This window comes from Prinia subflava, chromosome 14 (genome assembly GCF_021018805.1).
Source record: "Prinia subflava isolate CZ2003 ecotype Zambia chromosome 14, Cam_Psub_1.2, whole genome shotgun sequence".
Taxonomy (NCBI): Eukaryota; Metazoa; Chordata; class Aves; order Passeriformes; family Cisticolidae; genus Prinia; species Prinia subflava.
In genome coordinates, this window is record NC_086260.1 from 9,699,215 (window position 1) to 9,710,903 (window position 11,689).

The 11,689-nt window shown below is 45.6% G+C and overlaps 1 protein-coding gene across 5 annotated transcripts in view; it reads right to left on the bottom strand.

The window, feature by feature from the left end:
* The window catches only part of SLC6A6 (solute carrier family 6 member 6), a 58,275-nt gene extending 48,196 nt beyond the window's left edge, over window positions 1-10,079 (bottom strand). For 2 of the 5 annotated variants that reach the window (XM_063411819.1, XM_063411818.1), the window contains exons 1-3: window positions 9,895-10,079; window positions 5,439-5,474; window positions 2,799-2,864 (exon numbers count right to left, since the gene is read on the bottom strand). In XM_063411819.1, the coding sequence (XP_063267889.1) occupies window positions 2,799-2,853 (55 nt within the window). In that variant the 5' untranslated portion in view covers window positions 2,854-2,864; window positions 5,439-5,474; window positions 9,895-10,079. Of the gene's footprint in view, window positions 1-2,798; window positions 2,865-5,438; window positions 5,475-9,303; window positions 9,406-9,894 lie in introns of those variants that run through there. The other 3 variants (XM_063411820.1, XM_063411821.1, XM_063411822.1) reach the window with 3 other exon arrangements.
* Between the last annotated feature and the right edge of the window lie 1,610 nt (window positions 10,080-11,689).

Consider the following 11,689-nt stretch of genomic DNA (forward strand, 5'->3'; position numbering starts at 1 on the left):
TGCTGCCCTTGTCCAGATCCAAAATGTTCATTCTCTTGTTGGCTAATTCATGACAGTGTTAGCTAGGTTTTCATTATAGAGTATTATTTGTAGCTAGATTTTCATGAAGCAGCCATAATAAACAAGTGAGATTTATGTTCCTTTTCAAATTGCTTAAAATAAATAGTGTTGTTAAATTTAGACTCTGAAAAAACCTACTGATTTTTCTATTATTTAAATAAATACAGAAGCTACAAAGCAATCTAGCACCCTCAGTCAGGCCAGGGTCAGAATCGTATGTATGCATTATATGTAATAATGTGTTTCAGTTGAGGAAATAATCTAAGTTCTCCAAACAATCTTTCAAAAGTAAATGATGGTTGTGCTGAATGAAATGTTTTAACAACTGCACTGCGTGCTATTTTTCTCCAGCCGAAATGCAGACAGGACTTTATTTTATTCCTGTTCTGGCCTGTACAGGTACAAATGGTCACCCTGGATGGGGATCACACCAGTGAGCTCAATGGAAAGCAGGATCAACACCGAGACTCAGATCCAGACCCAAATTTTGCAGTGCTTCCTACCTTGATTTATGCTGCATCTAAAAGCCCTAACCCACGTCAGACATTTAGATACCAAACTCAGAGTTTGTGGTTTGCCCTCATCTCTGCATCATTTATTTTTTCCACTCATTCCCCCTCAATACAGCTTGCTGTATTGACAGTCCAGACACTTATTTAGAAGAAGTAAACACGGTGCCCTCTCCAACCCAATTTGGTTGTTCCACAGCTGGAGCTGCACTTCAGAACCTGATCCAACAAAGCTGCTTCATGACAGCACCATAAAAATATCCTCTAAAAAGTTTTCCACTCATAGTTGGGTTTTTTTTGGTTGGTTGGTCAGTTCTGTGACTCATCACCCTTACAGTATTTTTCTTGGTGCAGATGCCACCGCCTCAGCTGTCCAGGTTTCCTCAGTGCAGTGGGAAAGACAAGAGGAAATCCCAGGGGCCAGGACAGAACCTTAATAGTTCTACAAGAGAGGTCTGATGTCCAGCAGATGTTCAGCTGACTACAACCCCAGGAGAGGTGAGGAAAAGATGATCTGCTGGGGGAAAGACCACATCATGCCATGCATAGAAGAGGTAAAGAAACAATAGCCTTATTGTATAATGAAGAAAGGTACAAAATGAAGGCAAGGAGAAGGCTAAACCTGCCAGCTCTTATGAACTTTTATAACTAGAGGAAGGAAAATCAGGGAAGATATACAAATAAGAATGATGAAGCTGGGAAAGGAGTCTAAACTGACATGCAAAAGACAGATGTAATAGGTATCAAAATATAAAAATTTTAAATACTTTTCTCTACATATTTCTATACAAACAGTAACAACTTCTATGTAAATGATAAAATCCCAGAGTATTAAAATAAATAATGGCATATTGTTTCAAAATATTCCTGGATAAAATAAGTGGCATGCAGTGGGATGGGGATTTAGTGTTAGGAAGTATAAAGCCCAACATCCCAGCAGAACAGTAAGATTGCCTGAGGAGTAGCTAGCAAAGCCATGAGTCCCAGAAGAACCTAAAGGTGATTGCAGGTAAGATAAGCCAAGTAATAGAGTTTCTCTGTGTGATGCTTCTGAGTGATGCAGAAGGGTCAAAGGCTAAGCTACTTCTGGATGTGGACAAGGGAAGGGATGACATGGAAATCTAAAGCATAATGCTATGTCTAAACAGCCACAGTGAACAAATTATGAGTTGTTCAACTCTCCACAGATTAGAGAGCAGATAGGGAAATTAAAACACAAATAAAGACAACAAAAGTAATCTAAGGAGAGCGTAAGAGAGCTAAAATTAATATGTTCTATAAATGAGAAGAATCCTTCTCAGCTGGGTTGAGATCCAGCTATAAATACCTTCCAGGTACTGTGTGTAGAAGAAGGTAATTAATCTAGCTCAAAAGATAGTAGGCCAAGAATGAATTGCTTGAATTTAGGAATGGAAAAAATTCAGGATATATAAGAAGAAAAAGTTGTTTAAAGAGACAGATCTGCTCAACAAGGCAGATTGTCAAAGTGAGAGCTAAGGCACACTTACTGTATGCAGTCCAGAACAGATTGTATAATGATGAGGCTCTGGAAATTCTGCCATCCCAACTTTTTACTGTCCTAAAAGACTACTACTGATCTTTTAGTTGTGTTCTTTTATGGGCTATCTTCAAGACTGCTTCTCTATTAAAAAAAAAAAGAAGCAAAAAAACAACACCCAAACAGCATTCAGCCTATACATCCAGATAGTGACAATACATCTACACCAGAGCTCAGACCTGGGGGTGTGCAGCACTCCAGGGTGCATGGCAAACCTCTCTGCCTCTCTTCTGGCTGTGCAGTGGTGTGGACAATGTGAGTCTGTTGGGTGCTGGGCGTGAGAGTGTCAGCAAGAACAAAAACACTGACCCAGACCTCAGATTATTCTGAGTATCTCAACAACTGAGGTCAAAGTCCAAAGTGGGAACTACCTCTTGCGATACTTGGGGTCTTCCTCAGCCCTGTGTTAAGACATCCTGCACAGAAGTTTTCAATGTGACTGCATAAATTATGTACTTTATGATTAGCTGAAAATGAATGCTAGCAGTGTTTAACAACTCTTAGGAGCTCTAAATATAAAATAAAGAAGAATATAGAATAAAATCCCCAAAACATTTGCAACAGACCTTACCATTTTCAATTACAAACGGGTACACACAAATGTGAGGAATATAAAACCCAAGTACCCTTAATACCCTCCCTTAAACAAATCCCATCCCAACTGCACTCACCAATCGGGACTTCTGTCCCCTCCTCAATGTAGATGGGCAGTGGTGATTCCTCCATAGGATGAGGCACTGATGGAAAGTAATGAATTGTGGTAGTATTTGTCGCAAAGTGACTAAAATAAGATGGTCCCTTTCTTATTACAACTATGTATGGCTGGTTACTATCACAAAGAGCCCCTTCTCAAAGTGGTCACCTCCTGTCACAGAGACCGGCCCAAGCCATGGCCTGAGGGGTTTATCCCCACGGAGCATTCCCTGCCACAGGAGTAAACTCTCTCTGGAGGGGGCCTGGGAGAGATCCCTGTCCTGGATGCTTCATCCTCCTGCCATTTCACTATAACCTCAACTCTCCCATCCCTGGAGCTTAACTCAATCTTGGAAACTCATGCTGTTGTAGAAGCCGAGGGAAGCCAATGCACAGACAGGCACAAACAGGGTTATTGAGTCAAAGTCATAATATTCCATGCACAGAACCAGAGGAGAGCGGCTCTGATGCTCAAAGCTTGCTATTAGCTGTAGAAAAGCCACAGCAGGTGATGGAAGGCTGCACTGCAAATGGCCTCGGGACCACTGACTTTTCATTATTCATTTTAGAGTGTATATATTTGACTCAGGAATTTTCTTTGGGATACTGCAATCTCCAAGGAAACTCTCCAGATCTGCACTGCATGGTTATTCTGCAGTTTCCAGACACTGTACAGTCACTGCTGTAGAGTTTGTCTGTTTGAGTTCTTCTTTATTTGGGAGCTTCTTCTCTTAAAGGGGTTTTTGCTTCACCATTTCCTCTTTATAATCTCTGGGAAGCATATGCTTCACAGGATTTTTAAGAGATTTGAATTTCCCATTCTAGAATGAAATAATAATGAGCTACAAATGTTAAAAATGTTCATACTCAAAAACCTTCTGGATTTTTTTCTTCTCTGTTACCTTTTTAAAATGATGATGTACCCTCTCAAAGATACAAACACTTAAACTAGTCTCAGCTAGGATTCCCAGCAGCAGAAAAGGAGGATTCTTTAATCCTTTGTGGGGTATCCTTCACCTAGTACTGGATATATATATATATATATTTTTTTTTTTTTTTAAAGATTGTCTTATCCATAAATCCAGCCAAAGAACACTTGTGGTTTAAAGCTATTAAATAAAACATCTAACAATGTTTCTGCTAGCAACACAACCAGAACAAAGAGTGTTTTCAACAGATGCTAGACTAGCAACAGGCATAATATGAACCCCACGATGGTGTTTTGAAGGATGCAAAGGGCTGCCAGCTCCTGCCTTTCCGTCAGCCCACCCCTCGCTCTTGTGGAAGATGAAGGGAAGCACAGGGGAGAGGAAGAGCAGAACACGGTTGCCTACAGAACTACTGTACAAGCCGCAGAAATCATGGTCTACCGGGACGCCTTGCGCAAGCCACTTTTATCTAGAAGCCGAACTAACATTCCAGCTCAACAATAGCAAAAAAACATTTGTTACCATATGGTATTTTGCTACATATTAACCAGCAAGTTGCTACGCAAGCATAATGGAGTGCTGCAATTCCGAGATACATGTTGTTAAAAAGAAAAACAACAACAAAAAAATGACTTATGGGAAATCAGCCTGAGGTGAGTGCTCGTGGGCTTGCCATGCCACTGGACACAGTACATGCTCGGAAGTTATGCAAAGCGGGCTCTGCATTGGGAACAATGCAGTCATTTTCCTTGCTAAGCTAATTTTGCATAAAGGCAATGAGAGTCTTCATCTATGCAGCCCCATAAAACGTTTAATCAGATTTATTTACTAGGAAGAAATATCAGAGCAAAGCTTTCTATATTAGTCAACAGTTTTCAAAGCTGAGATCTGCAAAAAAACAAAAAACAAAAAACCCCACCAAAAACAAAACAAAAAACCCCAACCAAAACCAAAACAGGTCTCTAGATGGTGTGGAAAAAAAACTTGTGTTTTTATGACATTCAGCTTTCTCAGTCCCACGAAGAATACTTTAACAGGCTCCCCCAGACCGAGAGCTAGGCTGGAGTCAAATGCTTTCACAAAACATTTGCAACAGTATCCACCAAAGGCTGGTGGCATCTGCTCTTTAATGGGCATCACCATAGGTTGTAGAGAAGGCCTGAAATACCCACAGGCTATTTGAGGCCAGGTACACGTACAGACACTCTCTCTTACCCATACATACACATGCACACACTTGCACACGTGCGCACAACAAAATGGCTCTAGGGGCAGAACTTGGATTCTGTAGGATCCAAGGCAGAAAAGCTGACTTTGTCACAGCATTTGGGGATAAAGGACTCTGGGGTGCTAAATCAAGCTCTCACTTATGTGTCTTCTCTGCTTTGGGCAAACCACTTTAACATTATCTCTCCAGGATTTACACACCAACTTCATGGGCATGCTGCTTAAACATCTGCAAAGTGTTTTGCAACGTTTTCTAAATTCTGTGATGATACACACAGAAGAACTGCACAGACGGATTTAAGGTATCAGTTGCTGACCATTATTGCTGTATAACTACAGCCTATTTTTACATGCTCTATACTTGGTTTCTACAAACAGATGGTAAGTGTTCAGTATTTGAATGTTTTAATGAGCTTTTTAAGCCTTTTTGTAATTTCATAAACAAGCATAAATAACACTTACATGAAGAAGAGTCTCTGCTGAATGTATTTTCTTTTCCTGTTTGGAAAAAAAAAAGAGAAAAAGAAAAGGGAAAAATATTTTAAAGGAAAAAAAAGGGATCCAGCAAAATAAGCCAGACATGTTTCAATGCTATAATGCACTGCATTTTCTGAATTTCATCCGTAAAAACTCCTATTTGAAGAACACCAAGACATAGAATGTAGTACCAATGCCAAAACAGGAGATCTTTTCTCGTGTGTTTCATCCTATGCAGAACATCACAGGAGATATGATTACAACCCTCTAAATAACGGGACAATTCACTGCAGCAGTGAAATAAAATACAAATGCCATGTGATCTGGATCAAAACATGAAAAATGGAAGAATTTTTAACTACATTCCAGCTCAGAGGTAACCCCATGGCTCAGAGTATGGGCTATTCTCCTACCTATGGACATGGGACTTACACCAACACCATGAAGCAGGGCCCTCCTGCTGCATTTAGGCACAGCAGGGTTGTTTTTCCATGCCAGGGCTCAAGCACTGACTGCATTCAAGCCCAGGTTGGGCAGCCATGGCAGTGAAGGCATCCTTCGAGGCTGTGACAATTCTGAGCGACAGAGAACCACAACAGGAAACCCAGTAACTGCTAAAATGTGGAACCTTCCCAACAGCCACCTCCTGCAGCCACGGCACTGCCACCCTGCTGCCACCCACCCGAAGCTCGCTGGCATTTGATTCACACTCCCACCAGCCGAGCTGGTGGGTTTGGTGGATGCTCTTGGAACAGAGTTTAGGGCTGGCACTAAATGGCTTTTTGCGGGTGTAAATCTGGACACATTGGAAAAAAAGAGAGTGACAGAAATACAAAAGTTGCTGTAGGACACCAGCCATGTTTTCAGAGTCATGGACTGGCAGCACAGCAGCCCTTCCAACAGCAGGTTTTTGGGGAAAAAAGGACAGTGAAGAGTGCCATGTTCAATTAATTTCTACTGTATTACCTTGTATCAATATTAGCTACTATGTAAGCAATTTAAAGGGTTTTCCTCAAGTTTATATGCCTTGTGATGATACTCAGCTCACACAAATCAATTAAATCCATGGCACTACAACAGCTGAGGGTTCAATTAAATAGGCATATATGGAAAAATTCAACAAATATTAAATCACTGCATTTTCATCCTCATGCTTTTCTACTAAGGGCCAAGGACCCAATCCTGCAAGCCGTCCCCCTTAGAATGCCATTTGAATTAATTTTAGTTCTGTATATAGAGCTCTTACTGGAGTAGACACAGGATTACGTTTTTAAAAAATAACCCTGATCCACTCTGGTCACATAAATTAAGTTAGTGATGAAAAGAAGTCGAAGGCACTAATCCGACTGGGTAATCTATTCAAAGCTTCACTTCTTAAATGCTGTACAATTTATTTATATGGCCAATCAAATAAACATTACTTACAAAAGGCTGCAACTACATTGGCTTTCCCATCCACTTTCAAGTGTTGTAATATGGTTAAATTTAAAATAAACTGATCAGCATAATCTTTTCAGAGTTGTTTGCCAGCATGATTAAAACCCCAGGTAGGGCACCACTGCAGACTCCCCTTACTGGTGGAACTGGCAGCACTGCCAGTGGGGCATTGGCGCAATGATGTCCCACTGCCCACTGGGACAAAAATATGGGGCATTGGAAAACATAGAAGGGGCAAAATTAAAATAATAGGGGGTTGCTGCTAAGCCTTGATGTGCATTGATGAAAATCCTAGGAATATCACTGTCTGGAAAGTGCCCAAGAGTCTCTTTGGAAACATCCAGCCCATAGGACCTGGCTGGAAGCCACTAAGATACACTAAGAGTATTGATTAAAAAAACCCTCACTGAAATATTAGCAATGATTTAGCTGTACTACAAGATCCTCACTGAGGCTTTACAAACAGATCTCCACTCAGGCATGGGAGGTTTCCTAAGCACTCTGCAGCAAGAGCAAACCAACCTAAAGTGTCCTCCTCGTTTTCCAGGGCAATGTGGCACCTCTTTTCTGCCAGCATTTAACACCAACTGAAGCCTCCTGCCACTGCCCCAACATTTCACCTCTGACATGAAAGCTCCAGGCAACCCACCCAAAAGCTCTACATTTGAAACTACCAATGAAGAGCTGTATGCCAAATTTTGTTCTTGGTTTCAGCAAAAGAAACTAAAACAGAAGTCGGCAGCATTTGAAAGATTCCAAATTTCTACCAGATTCCAGTCCAAGATTCCTTAAGCAAACAGACAGAACTCCCCAGGATTTGGATGCAGCACTCCCCAGCACACATGAATCTTCTCAGGGCCTACAGGTATCACGGTGCCACCTGCGACCTCCTGCTTTTTGCCAAGTATGACAGAAAATAGCCCTCAGAGCGCGCGGTGAAAGCAGCAGGTTAATAAATGACAGCAAGAAGCGGCCTTTCCTCTCCGGGCCGAGGGGTCGCGGTGCCCCGGGCGGCAGCAGGCAGGGGAAAGGTGTCTGCCGCCCTCCAGTGGGAGCTGCCTCAGCGCGCCGAGGCGGGAGACGTGCGAAGGGACAGAGGTGAAAGGCAAATAAAGAGAAAAAAAGACAAAAAAAAAAAAAAAGAACATGCAAAGCAGATCAGAGACAGTTGAAGGGGAAACAGAAAGATACTATCTGTGAAAGCATCAAAAATAAAGATTCCAGTGTCAGTTTAACCAGGGCAACACAGACATCCTCCTTCAACACTTGTGCTTCAAACTTGACTTGGTCCGGGCGAGCAATACTGTCACTGTCATGCTGCTGGCTGCCTCAGCTGCTCACACATTTTGCTTAAAAAAACCCCAATAACCTTCAAGGAAACGTTTCTGTAACACTTGTGCCAAAGGTAGGCAGTGCCAGAAAGCAGTCAGCTCGGCTGAACGCAGACCCAGAGGTAAGCGCCCGGCTGTCAACAACCATCAGAAAGCTCTCACCAAAGCCTCTCCCTCTAAATTCCACAGCAGCAGGTTTTAACGGGCTGATTTACCCTCAAACCTAAAGCCATAAAATCTAAACCGGTAGCAACTGTCATCTGAGCCTTGAATTACACAGCTGATGACATGTGTCCCCGTCAGGACTGCCTCACTGTTTTGCTAGTCCAAAACTCAAAACATTTTCACATGCAAGCAATTAAAAAAAAAAAAAAAAAAATAGAGTTACCAAAATAGCCCTATCAACGTAACCAGCTCCTCTCGGCACATTTTCTTAATGCCTTTCCCAATACGGTTAAAAAACATGGGAACTAATCAAAAACTTCCATCTTTACACCTTGGCACAAACTGTGCTGAAATAAGTGTGGGGTTGTTTTTCTTCGTGTTTATCTGGATCCTCTCCCACTACTTTTTCCTTTTTTATTTTCATCCGTGCTTCCCTTCAAACACAGCTCTTATTAAACAGCAGAAATCAGCTTTTACAATTTCTAAATACCAAGTTTTGCCACTCTTGGAGCTGCCTAAGAACAACACAGCTTGCCTCCAGTGTCATAAATAACACATACTCTGCACATTTCTTCGCCTGGGTGAAATAAATTCTCCCATGTTCTTATATGGAAACCTTGTGAGTCCTCCCACATACCTCCTGCTATAATACCAGGCAGCAATGGGCATTCATTATCTTAAAGCCAGTGGGTGAATTTTGGATGCAAGTTACCCCCAGATGAACCCAGAATTATCACCCCTTCACACCATGCTGAGCTTGGTAACCTGCCCTGTGTAGTCCCAGTGTTTTATTTCCAAGCCCCATCACTACTTTGATTTCAGCATGTCAAGAACCCACAAAATAAAAGGAAAAGGAGGAGGAATAAAAAGGAAAATGAGGTAAATAACAAGAAAGCAGCAGCAGCGGTATTACCCACCAGATAGGCCTATTAGCATCAGATGTAGCATTGCCTGTACCAGTCTCTTCACTCGAGGTCAGCGCACGGCAGACAGAGAAAGCACAGCGGGGTGTGGTGGGAAGGAGAGAAAAAATGGGCAAAAATAGCCGGGGAGAGAAGCGTGCGCCGTCGATGTGCTGGAGGGCTGCCAGCGGGGAATGGCTGAGAACGTTATCGCCAAAAAAGTTAACGCAAGGTGTTGTGGGGGGTGGTGTGGGGTAAATAAAAACACCGCCGGGGTAACGCGAGAGCTGGGGAGGAGAGGGTTTTAAGGAGAAGGATGAATTAATAAATAAATGGAAGAGGGGAAGGGAAAGCGCGCCGGGGGCACCCCGAGTCGAGGCGGACAAAGGGAGGACGATGCCGCCCTACCGGCCCGGCTCGGTTCGGCTCCGCTGGGCGCGGAGCGGCCGCCCCTTTGTTCGCCGCGGCAGCGAGGGGCGATCCGCGCCGCTCCGCGCCGGCCCCGCCACCGCCACCACCGCAGCGGCACCAGCGGCAGCAGCAGCGGCGGCAGCAGCAGCCGCAGCCCCAGCGCCCGCCCGTCCTCCCGCCCGGGAGGTGCCGTACCTGTGTCCGCTGGCCGCGGTGCCTGCGCGCCGCTGCGCCCCTGCGGCGGTGCGGCGCGTCCGGCGGAGCGGTGCGGCGCGACTAGCAGCGCCGAGCAGGAGGAAACGGTAATTTATAAGCGCTTTCTTCCTGACCTCTCGTGTCTGTTGTCTAATGAGGGAGCTTTGAGCATCACCCATCCTGCTGAGTGGAAAAACACCGGCACGGCCTCTTCTTTGCTGGGGAGGGGGGAGCCTAAAGGAAGGGGTGTGGGGGAGGAGGGGCCATGCCGCAGACACGGCGGCGGAGCCCGGGCTGGCAGGCGGCCGCGGGCCAGCGGGGAGGGGCGGGCGGGTGCGGGGCAGCGGCCGCCGGGCAGCGGCCGCCGCCTCGGGGGGGTGCGCAGTGCCGCCCGCCCTCCCCCGCGGCTGCCGCGGGCAGCGGGAGCGGCAGCGGGGCCGCCCCGAGCCGGCCCGAGGGACCCGGCCCGCGTCCCGCGGCTGCCGCGGCGGGCAGGAAGCGGAGCGAGGGCTCCCAGCGCTGATCTCATCTTGGTATTTTTCATTTTCGTACATTTTTTTAGTCGTTATTTTTTATCTTTACACAAAGAGTGCCATTCTCATAGAAAAAGCATCCCACGGCGCTGTCACCGCCCCTGCCCGTCCCTGCGCCTGGGCCCTGGCTCTGCTCCTCTGCGGCCACTTTTCTCTCCGGCCCCCGGGGGACTGGACTCTGGACCCGGTGCCGCTCTGCCACGCTTTGGGAACAGGTTTTGGTCCCGCAGCCGTCTGCTGCTGGAGGAGGCAACATGGGAGCGTGGGCTGGCAGGTGCCTGGGAGGTTAGGATATCCCTGCTCTGCCCTGCCGCGTCCCAAAAGCGCGATCCCCGGCACCGGAAAGTCCCGGGGGCAGCTGGAGAACAAAGTACGGCCGGGGCGATCGGCGGGGAAATTGAGCAGGGCAACGTTTTGTTTTGCGTCGGGTTTCACAGAACCGAAAGCCGGTCCTCTTCCCCTGCAGGCGAACGGGTATATATGACTCAAACACGTCCTTGCTCTCCTACCTGCATCCCCTCTGGTTCTCTTAAGGAAAGGGTACAGCAGCAGACAGGGGCGCGAGGCATTTTCATATAAACCCTGCTGAAGACTCAGTAAGATCCTCTGTACTGCAAAATACCATTTGCATTGTGTGAGTATAGTTGTGATGGAAAGGAGATTTGGGGCCATCTGTGTTTCACAGAAGCCCCGCAGTGCTAACCTTGCACTGGGAACAGCAGGGATGGACCAAAACAGAGTGAATAGTCCCCACATCTCTGCCTCTCTAGTTTTCTCTGGTACAAGAGACTGCCTTTCTACACCACGAACTAGGACAGCAGTGACTGGGGGACCACCTCCGGAACCCATCACCTATGCACAGGCTGCTGAGGGGCTCAAATTCCATCACAGCAGCCTCCAGGGAGGTCTCAGAAAATGCCCATTTCCTTAGGTGGTCGTTGCAAAAGCTGCACCATTCTGCACACTTTTTGATGGCATACAGGATGCCAAAAACACTGTGCCACAGTCACACATACGGTTTTCCCTTAGTCCAGTGCATTTTGTGATTTTCAGTACCCAAGCTGATTTGGAACGTGAGTAGGTTTTTAGCAGAAAACCAGATAGAGATATAGGATATACACAGCTAATTGACGGCATATCTCCACTGAACAGCCTCGTTTAAACTCATAACGATATAGTCCATGCTGCCACCTACGTCTTCTGATTCAGGTTTCTTGTGTACTGCAACTTTGATTCACAGGCATCCTTTGCAGAGGGCAGCT